The sequence below is a fragment of the Anopheles gambiae genome, chromosome 3 (assembly GCF_943734735.2).
Source record: "Anopheles gambiae chromosome 3, idAnoGambNW_F1_1, whole genome shotgun sequence".
Taxonomy (NCBI): Eukaryota; Metazoa; Arthropoda; class Insecta; order Diptera; family Culicidae; genus Anopheles; species Anopheles gambiae.
The window spans coordinates 28,635,195-28,656,531 of record NC_064602.1 but is presented as its reverse complement, the minus strand read 5'-3'; the positions used below and the strand labels follow the sequence as shown (position 1 = coordinate 28,656,531).

At 41.6% G+C, this 21,337-nt stretch overlaps 2 protein-coding genes across 2 annotated transcripts; both read left to right on the top strand.

The window, feature by feature from the left end:
* The first annotated feature begins 13,469 nt into the window (after window positions 1-13,469).
* Window positions 13,470-14,414, top strand: LOC3291930 (chaoptin). Its single transcript, XM_553167.4, has one exon. The coding sequence runs from the start codon at window positions 13,470-13,472 to the stop codon at window positions 14,412-14,414; it is 945 nt and encodes a 314-aa protein (XP_553167.4).
* A 3,792-nt stretch (window positions 14,415-18,206) lies between these two features.
* Window positions 18,207-20,346, top strand: LOC1280184 (class E basic helix-loop-helix protein 23). The gene is made up of 4 exons (XM_061659289.1): window positions 18,207-18,868; window positions 19,160-19,392; window positions 19,460-19,720; window positions 19,794-20,346. The coding sequence occupies exons 2-4, from the start codon at window positions 19,175-19,177 to the stop codon at window positions 20,014-20,016; spliced, it is 702 nt and encodes a 233-aa protein (XP_061515273.1). The 5' UTR covers window positions 18,207-18,868; window positions 19,160-19,174; the 3' UTR covers window positions 20,017-20,346.
* The last annotated feature ends 991 nt before the right edge of the window (window positions 20,347-21,337 follow it).

Below are 21,337 nucleotides of genomic sequence, written 5' to 3'. Positions count from 1 at the left end.
GACCACATAACAACGCAATTATTAGTTTTTTAGCATAATTGTTATCAAATGATATTGTATTATTCAAATTCATTGGCTTTTGACCATATTTACGTATTTTTAAATGTTTTTTACGATAGTGCCATTATAGGTACACCAAACAGGCATGTTCCTATAGTGGTCCTAGTTCTAAAATCAATAAAAACAGCTAATTTTAGATTTTTTCGACGACATTTTTGACATGTCGTACTGTTTTCATTAAAATAAGCAACAAAAATTAGTTTTCTGTAAGTAATTTGTGAAACAAAGGCCAAAATTCGCTTATCTGGCTGAGTGAAAAATCGACTTCAAATCGAGCAAACTCTTCTGAGTATGGGTTGACGACAGGTCAATGACAGTACTTCAGTCAATATTTTCATCAACCAAATTCATACATTTTTTACGATCAAATTACGAAAGAAATCATTATTATGGCAGTAATCCTTGCTATTCACACGAAAACAGCTTCAAAACTAAGTTATATTGATATTATACACTGTTTTGAGGCATCCTTGTTTACCACCACTAAAGGAACACAATACGACGACTATAGGAACCATACCACCATTATAGGTACAACGAAGCAATCACAAAAATATGTATTTTTTCGTAAATTTGATGTGTTTCATGGTAAAAATGGTTGTGATTGCGAAGATAAAACATATTCCAACTGTTATGTGTTAAAATATTCAGAAATTGTCCTTCCTAACACTTTAAATCCATTAAAATACATCTGTACCACCACAAATTGCACCACTGTTGGTACATTTACCCTAGTATTGTTTTATAAACACTATTGATTAGTTATGTATCACAAGGCGTAATTTTTATATTAAGCTATATAATATAAAATGTCACTAAAACTTGTGCGGCCAATGGGGGTAAAAACGACACCCCACTTGGTAGTAGTGTAATGCTTATTTGTAGCAAGTTAACATGCTATATATGCTTTTTATATCGTAATTTGAAAGTGCCTGTATTTTATACAGATGTCTCTTAACGATGTACGACAAACGTAATAATAAAGCTGAACAAACACGCAATTAAAAATACCGTAGAAGCTTTAAAACTCAAGATGTCAACAAACCAAGGAAGTTATAATTATGGAATTTAGCTATTATTCTCTCACAGAACGTTTGCCAAACTCGAACTCAGAACATGTACTTTATATATGATTTAGGCTTATGAAAATTAATATTGTTATGGCTTCGACCGTATTTTAGGCTGACTTTAGGCTGGGTAGGCTTAACTGAAGAAAAAAATAGTCACTGGTTTGGAATCACATTGACCGATATTCACCTTTTGGCTTTCGAGTTGGCAGAGAAAAATAAAATTGAACACTTTTCGATTTTATAAAAAAAGAAGAAGATTACTGGAAGATGGCTGCCAGGTTATTTTTATAAGGAATCTTAACCAATTATTCCGTAAACCAGATGCTATCGCCGCAGCTTCTACTATATGGAGTCTGGTCCGATGCTATTTGTAATAATATTTTTGATCTTGCTTGTAACTTCATTTCTTCCGCATATTTCCATAATGTTTTGAGTTATTTTTTCATAAAATTGGTACGAAATACTTTGTTGAATTTCAATGAAAACTACAGGCCATCAGAGTTTGTTATTTTAAAAGCTAAAACCAATGTGTCGAAATCACCCCAAAGGTATCGATTTTACCCCATCATGGTGTCGATCTTACCCGCACTGCAGTCGTGACGCAACAAAAAACACACTTTTTTATTTTTATCAAAATGATATCAATGTCAATCCAGGAACCGTAGTTTCTCGTAAGATGGTACATAATACATCAAAAAAGCTTTTTCGATGTCTACTAGTAAGTTTACATTGGCAAAAGTATTGCAATCAGGGGAAAACCTTAAGGTGTCGGAACTACCCCCAGTTCCCCTTCATAATTTTAGGCTAAAATGATGTTGGCTGAAAATCTGGGCGTGTTTAGCGTTGTGGTTTTGTATGAACTGTTGACATGATTTCAGCCGCCGACTGTCAAAATCCATATATTAATGACGATTAAATAATACACAATATCCAGAATATGTTTACAAAAAATCGCTTTTCATACCAAACAAGCTTCAGTGCTCTTTTTCATGCCAGCTTTATTCGTTTTTTTCGTAATGTTATATCTTTTTTTTTGCTATGATATTACCTCTATAGGAACACAAGTTTAAAACACTCAGAAAAATTAAAATGGCATGTTTTAGTTCATGCAAATTACTTCGTTTTAATGGCTGTTATAATGCAGCTTTGGTTGGTTTAATAATATAAAGCATCCGTCACTTGCAAAGTGTTCAAATAAGCAGCCATTATTATGTTTGAATTCATCTGAAAATATTTGCACCACTGCAAAGTGCCCCATTGTTGCTGAATTTAACCTATCAACCACAAATAATTGCATTTGTAAACTGATACCAATGCAGTAGAGTGAGATTAAATTTTGGTATTTAAACATCATTGTCTTTTTTTTTCACGGGAAGCCTTTCAGCTCCATTTACTACCTGTATCCTGCATGGAATGCTTTTCCGCAAAAATGGAATGCTTTTCCGCTACAGTCATCGAAAACGAATATCCGATTGATCGGTAGAACGTTTCGCTCTGCTCTGCTGCACCCCGCCGTAATCGATTTTATCGTCCAGTCCGGAAGCACACCTGCGCCTATTGTTCCAGCAAGCAAGCAATTCATAAATGCAGTTTAAGTGTGCCGAGAGGCGGGAGGCCTAGCGAAAGGGTGTTGTGGGTGTGTGTGTGTCATCCTGCAATTACAAAAAAAACCCTACAGATAGCTTTCATCGATAATCGCCTCCAGCAGTGTGCTGTTGCGTCGCACAAATAATCGTTTCCAATGATCAGCCGATTTCAATTAGCCGTTTTTTTTTAAAGCGAATTGTTGCTCTTCCAAAATGTCCGCAAACAGCAGCAGCAGGTCCGGTGTGCGGGCTTTTGATCCCCATGCCCGTAGTTTATGTGTGCTGTTGTGGGTTGGTGTAGTGGGGGGGGGGGGGGATGATGAGAGCAAGCATTCTGGGGATATCTGCAAGGATTGTTCCGATCGAACCGACGTATTTTCGGTGTTCTCCAACGGTCCAGTGGCTGTTAAAAGGGCTGTTGAACACGTACGCGTACACGTACTTATTCAACACACACACTCACACATACAGTGCTTCCCCTTGTCCGTCTCCGTTGAATGTAAGTGCAGCTGGAAAATAGTACATTCCAAACGTGCAGGCACAAATACACCCAAGCAGGCCTTCTTTATTACGCACATTAGACTTCAGTTAGCTGTATCCTTTTCCAACTCTCTCTCTCTCTCTCTGTCTCTCGCTCTCTCTCTCTCTTTCTCCGGTTGAACGAGCACCAACAGTCATCTGGAAGCTTCCCTGCACCGTTGCCATAGTTACGATCCGGGCGCTTTTGGTCTTTGTTGATGCTATCCCATCCCACCCTGGTCCGATGACGTCATTCTGTACGGTGCATCGCGTTCCTTTTTCCGGTGTCTCTTGGGAGGTTCTTTGTTCACGAGCACATCAGGGTGGTGGTTTCTCATGGTCATTATTGGTTGGAAAGGAATTGCATTTCTTCTTGCTACGCAACTGGCAAGTTGCTACGGAAACTGGGGGCTTTGTTGTTGGTTGCTTAACTTTTTTTAACTGACAACAAGCTTCGCTTAAGTAGTATTATGAACAGCAGCTGTACCTTTTTGCATCTTTACCGATAAAGTAAAGAATTCATGTAAAATTTCATGTCGCATGGTTTGATGAAATTACGTTTGCTCGTACAAAATGGAATTATTTACAAACTTTTACAAAATTCAAAATTTCTTCCGGCATATCAATCCTTCAAATAGTTAATCTTTACATTGTCTTCTTACAAATACATTGAATATTGCATAGCATTTTTTACTTTTTGTTTTGAGTCAAAATGCTATTTTAATCCTTTTTGGATAGGCTTAAACTAACTTTCCCACTATTAAGGGGTACTGTTCCACACGGAGCAAGATGTACAAACATTTTCATTCGGCTCCCGAACGCCTGTGCTGGAAAGAAAATAAATAGAACGCTCTTTTACATTCGGTCTGTTTTGGGTGTCCTTTAGCTTAAATGGAGCATGGTGGTAGTATACTTGCTTATCCCAACCAGCATCGTTGTTCGCCCATGTCGAGGCGTTTCATTTCCCTCCCTCCCAAGGAGAACATTACTGTTCATATGCAGGCAGTTAAACGACCTTTTCTCTCTAGGCACACAGGACGCTCTGCAGCACCGGGTAAGCGATAAAGAACTGTGCTTGTACCATCCACGCCTTTCACAAGCTGGATTCCTGTCAAATCGAATCGAATGAAAATGACACAAACGAGCAAACGACGGGGTCCTCTCTATACACTTTCGAAACTGGGAATTGTGTTTCATTGGAACGGTTGAGCAGCAAACACCCATAAAAAAACACACACACACCCTCATCCTGCCAACGATAAGCTTTGCAAGCATGGTTTTAATCGCTAAAGAATGTTCAAAGCTCTCCCATCATCCAATGCCCTGGGCAGGGGCTCGGGTGGAGGCTACTGCCAAAGGTGATCCTGGTAGCATTGAGTCACCTCTACTCGGCTCTGGCCCCGACAGGTGGCAGCTTTCGGTGTGTACCGGTCCATAGCAGCTCCTGCAGACGAAGCGAGGACGTAAGCGAGACTTAAAATAATCTCGACATCTCGACATCCTTTCCCCATTCCCCGTGTAACCCCGTGCCAGAAGTGTGTACACTAAACGCTTCGTGTCGAACGGATTTCTCACACCCATCCCACACACACACACACGGGGAGGGGTAAAAGCGGGAGCTTTCTCGTGGGGTAAAGTTCAAGCAAAATCCAAACACCTTTGGGATAGGATATGGGGTGTCCCCGGCTCGTGGAGCAGAGCCGTACCGCTACCGGAAAGTCGACTAGAAAGATCGAACGTGGAAAAGCTTTTTACGGTTTCGGGTATGGTCGCTCGTTCTAGAGGATCGCTTGCTAGGTTCAAAAAGTCAAAACCAGAACATTTTCAACCTCTCGCAACTTTGACACGCTTTGACGCCCCCAACGGCTGCAGGCATGTGCATGTTCGGTGCGGGTTTCTCGAGCGGGTGCGGGAACAATTTAGCAGCGCAGCGTTTTTCTTTATTATGCAGCGCGTGAAAGCTTTACGGTGTTAGTTTTGAGCAAGTGCACAAAGTTGCACGTGTGGCGATAAATGCAGTTGCTCTGTTTTTGAACATAGTGGCATGAATTTTACAGGCATTGTTGTACGATCTTATCGGGATTTTAGTTCATATCAAATACACTATCAAGCTGATCGGTAGTTTCTGTCAAATGAACTGTCAAGCTGACAGTGATTTGAATTCGTTTGTGTTAGTTAGTTCCTCATATGTCGAATCATTGATTTATTTTTAGTTTTAATTCCAAGAAGAATTTTTTTCTTTTGTTCTTTGCTTGTTTTGGTTTTCGAATTCTAGATATTGATTATATATTTTGTGGTATATTGTATGTATATTTTTTTACTTGTTTTTGTTCACGCCGAAGGTTTTAGTTAATTAATTACAATATTTGGAGTAATTTTCCGCTTACTTCGAAGTTTGTTTTGTATCTTTTAAATTACTTTTCTTTTTTTTTCATTTGATTTGAGCGTATTGTTTTGATTTGTACTTAGTTCTGTTTCTCTTATTAATCTGTTTCATTACTTCATTAAAATCTTGAACTTTTGGTTACTTTTTAATTACTATCATTATTAATGTGTACTTTGTTCATTAACTTATCTCTTCTTATTTCAGTTTAGTTATTTATTGTGCTTTTTACACTTATTGATTGCGTCCCTACATGTTCATAAATTTAGCTCCTCTTTTATTACATTTTTTTTTAATTTAATCATTTATTTACTTCAACTCTGGTTCTTTATTATTTCGGTTATATAAAAGTACTCCACTAAAAGCAGTTGGAATGCGTCCAAATGTAGAGTGGATATAATTAAAGAATAATCGTATTTTTGGGCAGAAAAAAATACGAACAAATAAAGCTACCGCTACCTACCGCTCTTAAAACCATGATAAGAAAATCGAACGGAAAGTTCATACAGTACCCCCCAAAAACAGGAGAGCAAAAACGAACACTAGGCACTCAGCCTGGCCGCATCCTTTCATTCCATTAAGCTTTCTCGTGCGCCCGGTTCCAGTCGGAACCATAAAGCAACTTAATCCTTTTATCGTTTCCGGTACAATTCAAAGGAAATATAATTAACGTCCGGCAGGTTGTCGCTTCGCTCCCCTATACCTTTGCCACCCTATGGTGGTGAAAAATGGGGGTTTCATAGCAAAATATGAAAAACCCTTCTACGCGGGGGGGTCAGGAGACAGGACATGCACCGATACGATGCGGGCAGCATTAGCATTGGGTATCGTTCGAGTGTATGAGAGAGAGAGGGCGACGCGAGTGCTTCGATGCAAAAATACGTCCCGGTATTCATCCGGTGGATGTGGTTATGCTGGGCACGGTAGATAAAACCGGCCCCGGTACCCGGAATAAGCATCAATGGCAATGGGAATTAAAAATGCATCATCTTTCGACCCTGCCAGACCTGCTTTCCGAAGCGTTGCTGTGAGAATGCAACAGCGTGTTGGTTTTCGTAGTAGGAACGGGTATTTTGGTATTGGAAACATAATCAAAAAAAAAAAGGTACGTTCTCTGCTGCTGTCAGCGTCGATGAAAGCTCCTGGCACCAGCGCTGAAGCTTCGCGATGCTGGCTTGCAACAAATTAATATCGAAGTTCGGACAGAGAGCATCGAGCAGGTTGCATCTGTTGCCTTGTTCCTAAGCACACAGAAGCAGCAAGCAACATTTGCATCAAAATAGCGATTCCCATTCGCAACTACTCCCCTTTTTGTATCGACATTTCGGTGGGGGGGGGGGAGGGGGGTAAGCTCTGTGCAATATTTGTAACACCGGCATCGTCATCATCATCATCATCCTTTTGCTCATGTTTTATGCATGGCTGCATGAAAAGCTGCACGCGCAACGGCACGGCAAACAACAATGGCCAGCACACCACCATTCACAAAGGCACAAACCCCTCAATCATCTAATGTAAATTCGAACTTTTCACCCAGTGTCTGTAGCGGACTCGGTTTGTTCACGCGTCAGGTTGTGCATTGAGCTGCTGAACGGGAAAATCCCCATTGGATGCATATACAATTTACCGTAAACCGACAACAACCGGTAGTACGGCTACGGTGTGAACCTAACCTGCCGGAAGGTGTTCTTATGGGCTTGAACCCGTTCAGCTATGGGAATTTTCGTAGCGACAAAGGATAAAAGGGAACTCATTTGTGCTAAATTCACATGGCAACGCAAAAATAATCATGCAAATGGATGGAACTTGAACTATCCGTTTTGGGAAACAAGCTGCAGCATGAGCGACTGTTTCAGAGTGTGCTCCATTGCAAACCAGGGTTATATTTTATGTCATATTTAATTCGAAAGAATCTCTTACCCGTCGCATTGAAACGGACAGTTTGCTTCCCATTGCACCACAGTTAAAAGGGCGTAGATAAGCTCGGTTTGGAAAATTATTACAGCTCCAGTAGAGCATCCAGTCCCTTGTGTCTTTGTTCGGAATGCGTTATGTGTTTCCAAACTCCGATCAATAATTCCCATCACGGTTGAATTCTACACCGAGCCCGAGATACAGGTACACATTTGCACAGCATGAAATGCGTTTGAATCGAAGGGCCATGATAAATAAAACTTTACTTTACTGCACGGGTCCGGTACGGGAGGCGAGGCTTTAACAAACAAACAACCAGCTTTAATGCTTACGCCCATGAAGCAATCGGGAAGGGAAAAACGGCGCATCTCGGATATCGGACGATAATGATCACTCTGCAGTGGCCGATTCGTACTCGATCACGCTATCTCTCTTTCTCGTAATGGTAGTTTCTCTCTTGGTTTTACCCCTTGCAAGCACACGTCCCTGTTTCATCCTCCCCTTGATGCAAGATGCACAGCCGGTATTCAAATACAGCAGAGCGGCAGCTCACCCGCATCTCGATGACAAATGGTCCTCGTCCTCGGTGGTTAAATCCCACCCCGAGGGCACGAATGCACACCATATGGTGCACGAACTCGATACGCAATACTGGCGTGGCTTTAATGTGTGTTTTTTACGCACAGCTTCATTTAACTGTAGATCTCGCGGAAGGAGATTGTTTCATGCAGGGGCTGGCAGGTTACTGGAGAGGTTTTGTGTTTGCCTGCAGGAGTTAAACACTAGTTTAATTCTTTAAGCTCTTAGGTGTGAATGATAGGCTCATAAATAATTTATAAATTGGAAGAAATTCCCGATGCCAGTCCATCGCCGTACGACATTGTGCCGTCTCCATCGCCATCTTACTCATTAATTACAACGTTGAATTGTACTCAAACTTCAATAGGGTTCTGAAATTTGAGTAGTGGTATTTTGTTTCAAAACAGTACGAAAATATGCAATAGAAATGGATGTGAATGAGTAATTCTGTGTGAAATCGTATATTCTTACCTAAAGATTTATCGACGTAACGCAAACACCTGGCAAACGTATCAAATAAGGTTTAAAGATGGATTAAAACGAGCATGCAGGAATAAATTGCGTGGAATTCGACCAATTGCATAATTTTAGGCGCTTTTGTCTACTAACGAGGCTAAATGTACAAAATACGCCTAAAGGTATGCAATTGATTGATTGATTGAGTGGTTAATCAATCTAATCAAGTTTGAGCCACGAATAAATGGATAATTGAGCTTAATTGTGCTATGAGCAAATTTCATTCCATGTTTAGACTACTTTCTGTTCATCTTTTGCATCATATTTGTAATTTGAACTGTAATTTCCTACTCGTTCTTGCTTCAAAGCATCATCAATCATTCCGACGAAAAATAAACAACCGAACTGAATGAGTTATTTTTTACATGTTGGTCTCTCCCAAAGACGTATGAATTTAATTTTCATTCCAGCATCAGCATAACAAACACCATCCTTACACCTTTTCTCCCGTGCTGCCCTGCGCGTTCAGCTATTCCGCCGTACGGCAAAACCTCTAACTCCAAAGTTCGCGCTTACTGCAGCAGTTTGTACAACCGCAAACCAACAAACACACACACACCCTGAAACTTATCTAAATTAATTTCTTCCATTTCCGGGCGACATTTGACATGGAGCAGCGCTTCAACTTCAAGCCCTTCCCGTCGTCACCGTCCAGACACTCCAGACTCGCAGCCCAGTTTGCTACCATAGTTGCCGGGGGGTTTTCGTGGCAGTAAACTTCCGTAACTGGCACTGCACGGTTGCTCAACACTTTCTTCCCACGGCAGTGGGGCAAAACTTGGGCAACTTTCTCTAAGCAAGGAAGGCAAAGGGAAGCGCAAACCTTAGTTTTTACAGCCAAATCGATGTTGGATGGAAATCCTCCGAGCATAAAGCGTGCAAAGTTTTGCAGAAGCAAAATTACACACAAAAAGGAGAGGAAAGCATACAAAAAGAATAAGCTCCCCGCCGGGAGGAGGTACGGTACAAGAGTGATGAGCGCTAGGTGAAGAAACTTTTGCACCGGCTGCCCGGCTGGCTAGGAGTAAAAGTGATGTAGTTCACCCCTTTCTACGCACCGTGTTATCGTACTCCAAGTGGGAATAAAAGTGAAATAAATGAAAAAATCTAAAAATAAGAGAGAGAAAAAAAATCCCAAACCCACTTCAGTCGACCGCACTGGACAACCACCACAGAGAGAGAGAGAGAGAGAGAGAGAGAGAGAGAGAGAGAGAGAGAGAGAGAGAGAGAGAGAGAGAGCGTGTTGCGTGGTTCTTTTTTCCTTCTTTTCGCCCCCAGGACTCACGACTCACCGCTCACTGCGGGGTAGTTTGACCGGCCTGCCTGCCGTAGCCACATCAAAACCCGGCCACCGCCCGGGGTGGGGAAATTGGACAGATACGTCGGGGGCAGAGTTGCTGTCCACGGGTGGAAAATGAAAATTGTAAGAAATGCTAATAATAAGCAAATTAAAAATTTCTCGATTGAATTTAAATGAGTTTTCAGCCATGTTTGGTGTGCCATGGGATGGAGTGGAGGCATGTTGTTGGTCCTGCAGCAACGAGCACAAGGGCCTGATCCTTGCTCGTGACATGAACGGGCGTTGGGATGGGACTGACGGACACAGCAGGGGCACACCGTGAAACCCGAAACAGCCGAGGGGCTAACGCGTGCAGGCAAAAAAACCCGCCGATGCGCTGCAGTTCCGATGAATTGAAATAAATTTAATTTATTCCTTGCGCCGTCGTTGGCCGGGTTGGCAATTTCTCGCTTGCCCTCTCACGGAAAGGGGGAAAGAAAAGGGTGGTATTGTTGATTATTCGTCTCCTGTTTTTGGTGGTACAATTGGTGCTTCCGATATTACTACTTGCCGTGGAACGGGAGGATAAAATGGAACCTCAGCCATGATACGGTATACTTGCGATGTGTGTTTAAAATTAAAACTATATTTTCTGCTCTATAATTCGATACAATTTAAGGATACAGATAGATGACAAAAAATTGATTTAATTAAAAATATGAAGAGTATAAATTTAACGACAAACAGAGAATTACCACCGCCATATTATTCTTCTACCTCATTTCAAGGCTACTAATAGATCTACGTTCTGCCCGTTAATTTGATAGTGGTTTCATTCGGTCAGAAACTGAATGAATATTTTTTTCATTATTCGTTTTTATTTTTAAAAAACCAACGGCTATGCTTATTTTTTGTGGAAGCTAAAAACACTATTTTCAAGCATTTATTTTCACTTCTTAACAAATTCACCTCATACATCATACAGTTTGCTGAATGTCACTACACAAAACGCAAACCAAAACTAAGGGCTTAATGAATGTTAGGGACCATCCCTAAATGACGTCACGCTAATAGATCAAAGAGAGTGGAGCTATTTGTTGGATTTGCAAAAAATAATATGCATGAAACCCAGGCTAGTGGGTTTACATACATTTAAATTCCATTAAGCAGTCTTTAAATGAATGAAAAATTCGGCGCAATCTGAATCGCAACAGCTAACCTCGATGAAAAAAGACTAAACACATATAAACACGCCTGCAAACGCAGTTGTCAGCTGTGATTTTTCACGTGAGTGAAAAAATAAAACAATTGTAAAATTCGTTTACATGACTTCTATTACAAAATAAGTGTACAATAGCAATAATTTAAATATTTAAGATGATTATTTTACCCACAATCGAGATTAGCGGTTAGCTCACATATGTTTGGTTTTGTGTAACTCAATCAACATTAATTGGTTAAGAATGGTTGAAATCTGCTTACAAACGGTTATTTAAAATACAATAAAAGAATAATTACTTCATGTGTAAGAAAAATGAAGAAGAAAATGATTATATTTGCACACAATAGGTCGGAATCAAACATTACGGAATTCATCTATTAATAGGGAAAGGTAGGTAAAGACGGACACTGCGGGTAAGATGGACACTTCTCATAAATGCATCAAAATGGTAATTTTCGAAAAAATCAACAATGCAGTATCCTAACTTAAAGTTCAACAACATGTTTGAGAACATTTTTTACATAATATATGAAAAATTGGTTAAATCCATGAACAAAATAAATTTTTAATCGTGTGCACCCTTGTGGATCTAATATGACTACTACGGATCTTAAGCTCTACAACTTGTATTGTTTATATTTCCGGAAGTTTTATTTCATTAATGAGTTGTCGTGATCATTAATGAAAAAACTGGCGAAAGAACGAGAATGAAACCAATGCAAAATATTGTTTTCTGGTGGTTTAAACATCCTCACACCAAAGCGGGAAAGACGGACACTTTGCTGTAGGGAAAGATGAACACCGAATTTATTGATTTATTTTACTTCTTATATCAATTGGTAATGAATAGATTTCTTCAAATACCTTAAATAAAGGCATTTCGAAGCTATACACCAATCAGCAACTAGATAAAGTATTGAAATTAACGAGAAATGAAACAACGGTCAAAATAGTAGCCATTCGATATGCTATTACTCGCTCGACGCTGAAGAGGCGCTTTAAGAAATCCAATATCTTGTCACGACTTGGACAACTTTAAGCAATAAAAAGATAAGGCATTGATACGACATCGTTCACGAATAAATGATAAATGCTGTGGGATTACAAATATCTAATGTTGAATTTCGACATGGATTATGGACATGGAAAATGGATTAAACTATTAACAAGTCCCTCAAAAAATACTGGGGTCATGGTCTTTTCGCGGAGTAATTTCCTTAAAGGAAGTTCTAGGCAGTTGTTCTGTAAGCTGGAGCAACGTCAGCTGTAAGAGCGGGATATTTCAACAATGCTTTAGATCCTGCATTCTACGATATATTACAAGCGCCGTTTACAATTCCTAAATTCATGGCTGAATGAATCGCCGTTGCAATAGGCCAAGAATTGGTTTATAAACGTACCAGGACGCGGAAAGCGATAGAATTTGTTAAAATACTGTAAAACTCTTCACTTTCTAACCTTTTCTACAGGTGTCCATCTTACCCTTCATGGTGTCCATCTTTCCCATATCAAGTTTAAAACCCAAACATTTAAAAACCGCACGAAAAAAATCATGTTTGTCATTCATGAAAAAAGCGCAAAATTCGATGGAAACTTAAAAGTTTCAACACATTTTCTGATAAAACATGAGTGTAAGATAATGTATGCACATTTTCATGGTCGTTGCACTTATATATCCCAAGATTTTTACCATTTCCCTTAACGTGTCCGTCTTTACCTATCTTTCCCTACAACTCGAAAAATAAAAAATAAACGTATACTACATAGTTTTTCACAGACCTTCAAAGAAACATAAATCAAAAAGAGATTCGCGGGGAGAGTGTATGCCCAACTATTATTGAACCAACGGACGGGTGAAACATGCAGATACGTTATGTTACGTAAGTTATGGAGCATCCCTTCGTACGCTTTGGCTAAGTGAAAATGTGTAAGGTAATTTGCGATAATGACCTTATTAATATTGTAGACTCAAATTGTAAACGATGTTTTCGTACCATCTTAATGTGTATCCAGATTACAAATGCCTGTTGTACTGCATCATAACCTACCATTCCATAGGTAACATACGTACAGCACGTGTGCCGAGTTTAACATAGTGCTGTAAAATAATGTTATTTTTCACCAACCGATTGTGGTAATAGAAGAAAAAATCCTATCACTTCAGAATGAAGTTCGTTTGTTTACTAAAAACCTTCTTTCTCCCTACTTCAGCACCGTCGTGACTGTTATTCTTCTACGCGTAAGTGTGCAAGGATTGAAATTTTGTTGCAATGAGCCTGACAGGCGATGCACCATAGAGGAGTGGAACCCATCAGAGGAAGGATATTTCTTTCTGAACCATATGCCAAACGGCACACAAGTAATACTAATTGTAAACCTGCAGAACGTATTGCTGGATGCGAAATTGTGTAGCACAGGGGTACAGTTTGTCAACAGCCTATCAGTCGACAATTCGCCCAAGCTCGGTATCGTTATCATACCGTCCGCATGTACCATACAAACACTGATCATGTACAAAACTGGCGTGCGAAACATTCACTTCGAGAAAAATGGTAGCATAAAAAGTGTGACCATTAGGAACAGTCCCATAACGAACATTCCGACCACGCTTCTAACGCTTCCTGCCATCCAGCACATACTGCTCGAGTACACAAAGATCGCGAGTATTGATCTGAGTTGGTTTTATCCGCTAAAGGGTTTAGCAACCCTGAAGCTAGTAAATAGCAACTTGCTAGTCGTACACGGTGACGGCCGCACGAACGTCACCACCGGATTGAACGTTATAAACTTGAGCTACAACTCGCTGAGAACCCTCAATCTGAACGGGTTTGCACCGTTCGCCGAACTGACGCAGCTTGTGTTGACGCACAATAAGCTCGAATCGCTCACCGGTACGCTAAACATTCCGGCCCTTACCGGTCTTATGTTGAATCACAACCGCCTTAAGCAGCTGGACGCGTGCCAGTGGAATGACACGCAGCAATTGCAGGGCATTACACTGGCACATAATTACCTTCGTCAAGTGCCGGCATGTTTGGAGCGATTCGCTAGCTTAGCGCACATCGATCTGAACCACAACCGAATCGGATACGTTCGGTGGGAAGATTTACAACAGCTGCCCAAGCTTGCATCGATAGATTTATCGTTTAATCGTATCACCGCAATACCGCCCGACCAAGCCCAATATCCATCGCTGCTTAAGCAGCTGGTTCTGTACGGAAATCCGATCGAGGTTGTTACCATACCGGACGGATTAAATGACACTATTCATGTGACAGTTGTTTGACTCTATTTATCAGTGCAGCATTAGTGCATCCGCCGCTCCGACAGTCAGGCGCAAATTGCTCGAAAGTATTGCAAAATTGTCTAAAAGAGGTTTGTTTCATCAGGCGCTTTGGGTAAAAACGTATGCAATCCACATTACAAAATAGTCAAATGTGTTATCTCTACCATTTGTAGCATACATTTAGGCACCAAAGGTGTATATTCCTATAATTTGCAGCAAAAATGCCACCGTTTTTTGGGGAAATTCTTTTATCTCTTTTTAATTGCTGATCCGAGCTGGGGGAAATAATGAAAAATTGGTGTTCAACAAATGAAATAAAGTGTTTGATTAAGCAAAAAGCCTTTGATATTTTATGAATCCAGTAGCATAGATAATTTACTCTCCTTTTTTGTTTTCTTCAAAACTTCTACAACAAACTGCTCGACGGCAGTATGGATTAGTAGTCAGTGAAGTATAGTGTTTCAAGAAACACCAGATAATCACTAGCTTTCATTCATTATTTATTAATTCCTTGTTCGAGTTTCCTTGCAATTGCAATGTTTCATACAAACGGTTTAATTTGCAAATTTCTCCACCCTCATTATCGATCCGATCCGAGATTCTTGTCCCAACACTTAGTAACCCCCGTTCCGCGTCGGTAGTTCTCAGCTACCTCAACGTGTCGCAAACGGTCGCCCCAAATCGCAACTAATTGCCATCGTTGAGTTTAAATGCCACCGCCTGACATTGTTTACGATTATTGGCGATCATAAATGAGTGCGATGTGAGTGTGTAGGTGTGTGTGTGCAAGACGCTAATTAAGTCCTTACGGCGTACGAAACTTAAACCCCGGAGAGGGAAGAAACTACCGCTGAGCTGCAGCTGGTGCAAAGCTGTTTAACAAGAAATAAATATTATTACCATCCCTTGTTTCGTGTTTTGCTCGGTCGGGTAAGAAGCAGTAGGACAGCAGGGTCTCATTCAATTCCAAGGGGAAGGTGGGTAGTATTAAAACTTGGTCTCAAATCCCATAAAACGAGCTCGTAGTGTTTTGTAACAACACTGTGAACAGTTCCATACGCAAACTCCAAATATCAAATAAGAGTGTCCGATAGTTAGAACGATAAAAGCCGAGCACTTCTTCGCTTAGTATCGCAGAAACTGAACCAGAAGATTCTATTTGAGGTTGTTCTTAGGTCGTCCCTTTTGCTGTAGGATCCGCTACCCTTTTACGCTGTGTGTGTGTGTTTGTGTTGGAGGTGTAGTTTTGATGGAGTTGTGAACAATTCGGTCGAAAGCAAATCCCTTTCCCTGCTATGTCTGACCCAATGAAGAGATTACGTCTTACTTCGTGTTGTGTTTTCTTTTGTCCTTCTTCACTCAAGGATACGGGGGCAAGGAAAATCAGTTTTCCATAACCCTGTGCTAAACCTCGCCTACCCGATCGTAATAGTCTTGTTGTATTTTTACACGTTTCCTTGAAGGAAACAGCACTCTGAAAAGAATGTCCACCAGAGATGGCTTTTTGCTCGAACAACTCGAGCACCGTAGAGCACAGCGATTGAAAAGTGCCAGTAATAATCGAGCGTAGCAATGGGAATTGAAAATTCAACACTCACTTCATTACAACATTCGGCCCGGACTGGTTCGTCCTTTCTCGGATCGATGCAACGGTGCAGCATCACCGCCAAGCACTGCACAGATGAGTGAAACTAATGCCTAAGAGGCCTTTCCCTCTCTTCCATCCCTTCCAACACCATCTGGCTGCTTTCTTTTGCGATACACTCGGCAACGGCCGAGGGGTGCGCTTGCTGTAGTACCCTCTCCCTATATGGCAAGGGAGGGATTTATTTGGCACAAAACGTTACAGAGACGACAGAGTGCCCTACAGGGGTTGCTGAATGCTAATTGTATGCTGCTCTGGCTCTGTATGTATGCACGCGTTGCCTACCATTGCCGGATGGATTTGTGCGTTCGCTGCGAGGAGGGTTGCGTACATAACGTACACACGCTATGTGTGCGTACGCCTGTACGGCACAGGGACGCATCGTTGGCAACTCGATGCCATCGAATGCTGTGCGGAGGCTGCCGCTATTGCTACTGCTGTTGCTGCTTACGGTTCTGCACCGCTGCCATCGGGATCGTAATGTTTTGCGCCCATAATAGGGCGCCAGCTATACGCAAACTATGCGCGTGATTCGCGCGTGGGATAAATTTGGATCAGAACGCACCATCCCGGAACCGTTGCCACTGGAGGTGAAATTGAATTCAGCACAATGGCACGCAATGGGAAAGACCATTTATTGCTGGAGATGGACGTGAATTTAATGTATTTTGAATATGAGTGAAGAAGGAAGTTTGTATGTATTGTGAACAAGAATATTTAATCGAACGATTTAGGGTAAAACTTTGCTTTATGTCTTGCAATTCTACAAAATAGTGGTGAAATGAATTTTACTGCATTAGACTATTTTTTGCACATTATTTTCAGTTTCAAATCATGAATTAATAAATAAAAATACAAATATTACCTTCAACACGCTATAACTGAATAAATGAATATTTAAATCCAGCAGCTATGCCCAAACAAGATATAAACATAACTTTAAAACCAATTTAAAATATACTATAAGCTGCATAATCTCTCCTCATAAACCAAACCAAAAAGCTAAAGATTGCTTTATTTTTAAAAATATTTTTTATTCTACCAAATTCCTGTGATCTGATAATTCATTATTAGTAAAAATAGAAAATAAAAATACTAAAAACCGGAATTTTTGGTAACTTTTCAATTCAATCCGCTGCTTGATTTGGTTCAGGGGTGTCAAACTTGGCCTCATACGGTACTCTGATTTGGATTGAATTCCCAACTGGATTTTTCACTTGGATAAAGGTTGAACGAAATATCATGTTGGTATTTTTTGTTTGCGTGATCAATACCCACTGCACAAGAGCTCGTATGAAAAATGTCCCTCTTGAGCCGTTACCCTAATGTCATTAAACATCTGTCCGATTATGCACGGTTCTTGTAACATTTTTATCGGCCCTTTTTTGTATTCTGTGCAGTAGTGTTTTCTTCCCCAATTCACACACTTAAGCATGGTATTCTTTTTTTAAAATAAAAATAAAAACTTCATCGTAATCATTTCCATTACTCTCCTTCCGCTTGGTCCAAACTTAACGAATGAACCGGGTGCGGGTGTAAAAACCCACAAAAACTCGCCCGAGACCATGGCAAAACATACCAGGGAGGGATGCAAAGTTCCGTCCGACAGGTTGCGGTCACCATGCCAGCTCGGCGGTCTTGGATGCTGTGTGTGTGTGTGGAGAGAGAGAGCGCCCTGTTAAATATTACATGAGCGCCACTTGTACTACACCGGGGTTTTGGGCCCCATCGTTTGCTGCCGACGCTTTTGTTTGAATATTTTATCCAAAAGCCCTAGCATTTGGAGGTGTCTGTAGTTGTGTGTCTGTTAGCATGGTTAAGCATAGAAAAGTTAGCCCAGGATAACAACCTAAAAGACAATAAAAAAAAGAACCACATTCAAATCCTCCATTTCTCAGCAGACCTTTTCGAAGGGTGTGCGCGTTTATTTGCGCAACGGATTAATTAATTTCAACAAACAGACATTTAATTGATTTGTGGATCGTTTTTCAATCCATTTACCCGAGCAAAACGGGCAAACGAACGCTTCACAATTCTGCCACTTGTGCGTAGAGCCGTGTTTATATCGCCTTTATCCATTCCAAAGAGAGAGAGGAAAAAAACCCTTACCACTCGCGTATCGGTGTATTGGTGCTCTCGTGCGTACCGTGCCGTTGCCATGGTGGTGTGTGCGCGACCGAGCAGCAGCGTCGTCCTTGCGCTGGCTTTGTGTCGGTTCCCCGGTTTTAAATGCCCTGCACTGGCAGCAGGACGACAACAGTAGCGCCATCAAACGGCCATCAGCTGGAATTAGTGCTGAAACATCAAACCAGCGGAAACCGCAGCATCATCATCACCGTCATCATCACAAACACACGCTTCGCAGAGCGGTGCCGTGTGGTGCGGTGTTGTGGTGTGTTGCCTGCTGCGTGTCCAGTTGCGCGAAGATTTCTTGCTATCAAGTTCGGTTGCGTTGTTTGTGCTGGGTGGTGGTGTGTTTTCGTGTTGAGAAGGATTCTTCGTACTATAAGTGAGCAGGATTGGTTTGGAATTGGATTTGTGTTCGAAGAAACTAGTTACGAACGTTCGGCAAGAGGTGCAGAACACACGACTGGATGGAAAGTTAGTGTGGATTGGGGTTGGTCGTTATAGTTTTGAGGTGGTTGGATGTGACCCATCCGAAGTGACTCACCGCCCGTCTGCTGATGCGTATCCTTCTGCGTTGGTTGGCGATTTTCGCAGAACAACAACGGCTCAAATAACCAAACGCATCAATCCTCATTCTCCTTCATACTTGCTGCTGTAGTTGCTGATACACACGGTGCTGAAGGTGAGTAAAGCGAGAAATTGTTTTCAATTAATGAGGACGTCTTCGCTGGGCGACATCTGCCTCCCAAAACGCGCATCACCTCCCCCAACCGCATCAACAAACCATGCGCTCGTGGAAGGATATGCGACACAAAAAAAAAGCCTACCAGGACTGTACAACCAGTGGCGCCATCTAGTGGAGCTTTCTTGAAACTCCACTCCAAAGCTTTCAACTGTCAACGAAAGCATGTTTGATTTGTTTTCTTTGGAATTATGAACCTACATTGGTTTTACTTGTTTTTCTCTGCATCAGTTTTCCCGCACACGAATGGATCCACCGCACAACCCGTTCAACTTTCATCTTGGCCCGCCGGCGTCCCACACCGGCCACGGACACCATCCGGAGCCTACGCCGAGCCCACCGCAAAGCGTCCCGGGACGCCGCACTCCGCTCGGTACGGTGGGGCTCGGGGGGTTTTACGCCCAGCCGCACGCCTCCTCGGCCACCCACACCGATGAGAATCGTCCCTCGGGCAGTGCGGAAAGGTAGACAAGCGAACAAATGTTTGATTTCCACTAGATTGCTTCTAAACCGATGTTAAAATGTTTTTAGCCCACCGCCACATCACCACGTGCCCGTCCCGCCGGGCGCGGCCGGGAAGCAAAAAAACCGCCAGGGCAAATCAGTTCGGCTGAACATTAATGCACGGGAGCGCCGCCGGATGCACGATCTGAACGACGCACTGGACGAGCTGCGCAGCGTCATCCCGTACGCCCATTCGCCCTCGGTGCGGAAGCTGTCCAAGATTGCGACGCTGCTGCTCGCGAAGAACTACATCCTCATGCAGGCAAACGCACTGGATGAGCTTAGAAGGTATGAGAGAAAGTACAGACTCTCCAGGACATGAATTGATAACCATTCTGAATGAATCGGATCTCGTTTTTAGACTGCTAGCCTACATACAGAGTGCTGCCGGTGCCAGTATTCCAACGGTGGACTTACGCACGATGCCTTCGGCCCTGAAGCTGCAGCAGCTGCTGCAGGCTCCCCATCAGGATCTCGCCCTCCAGCAGCCCTCCGGCAGCTCCTCCACCACGACCAGCACCCAGGCCGGTCAGGCCGGGGCGCTGCCACCGCCGCCACCACCTGCCCCTAGTCAGAACCCTTAAGAGGGCAGTACGGTCCACTCCCATCCCATCTAGTCCATGTGAAAATGCGCCAACAAAATGTAACCATTTTTGCACAACTGTGCTAGTTTTAAGGTTTTTGCAATGCCCTGTAGTGTGATTGTACGACTTTTCAACTACTTTTTTTCTAGTCGCTCCCTACATTATGATTTTCCCTAACCTGAGTAGTAGTGTTCAGTTTAAATCCTTCACATCTGTGTATTGTGTGTAGAGCTGCGTACCTTGTAGTGATTAAGGGAAGCAAGTAGTGTGATTGCCAACATTATGTTTAAGAATTTGTGAAATAAACAATGAAACGAATTGAATTATGGATTTATTGTGGTGTGAAGGATCCTACTTTGAATGTGAAAAATATTCAACAAAATATTGAATTGAATTGAATCTATTCGAACATTGAAGGTTTAATGACTAAAATTGCATATTTAAATATTTACAAAATTGATTTAGAAAACACGTGGTAGGGTAACTGTACTAGTTTTCAGCAGGCTAGTGCAGCAGTTCCACAAAAACTCTACAATGTTTATTATTTTTTATTACGCTAGTAACGCTATTTTTTATTTGCCATTTCAACGCCATTTTTTAGATATATTCGTGATAATGTAAATGTTGTTTTTGCTCCTATTTTTGGCAGTTTGTTCCTATTTTTGGCAACGCGAATATGTTTCGACAGCTTTTTTATGTGACATATATACAGGGCAGCCATTGAAAAAAGTGACAGTCTGACGGTTACAGCGTACACAGCAAATTTTCTCATCCTGCTTCAGTAAAGTTTTTTACTGAAACGGTTCAGTAATAGAATATTTTACTGATTTTCAGTATGAATGTCATGTTTTTACTGACTTTCAGCAAAACAATTTACTGAATGCATTTCAGTAATACACATTTTACTGAAAATCAGTAAAATAAGTGTCAAATTAGTCGTTTCACTGGATATCAGTAAAACAAATTACTGAAAATGCAGCAATTCATTCTGTCAAATCGACCTGTCAGTTAGAACATCAAAACAAAACAACGCGGTACCTACTTGCTCGTGATGTGCAAAAAGTTGATTTTGTAGGCGCTTACAGGCACCCTGGTGAAATTTCAGGTGATATTTCGGCTTACGGGATTAATTTAAAACAATTGGCAGCCGTGTTGGTGTGTAAAATGTTTGCTACAATCCACTGAGCTTGCTGAGATTGCGTGGTGTCTGTGAGCGCTTACTGAACCATCTACACTTGCGGCGGCAAAATACAGTATAAAAACTGTATAAAACAACACAAAACATGTATGAATATGAACTGAGGGACTGGCAATATCCGCG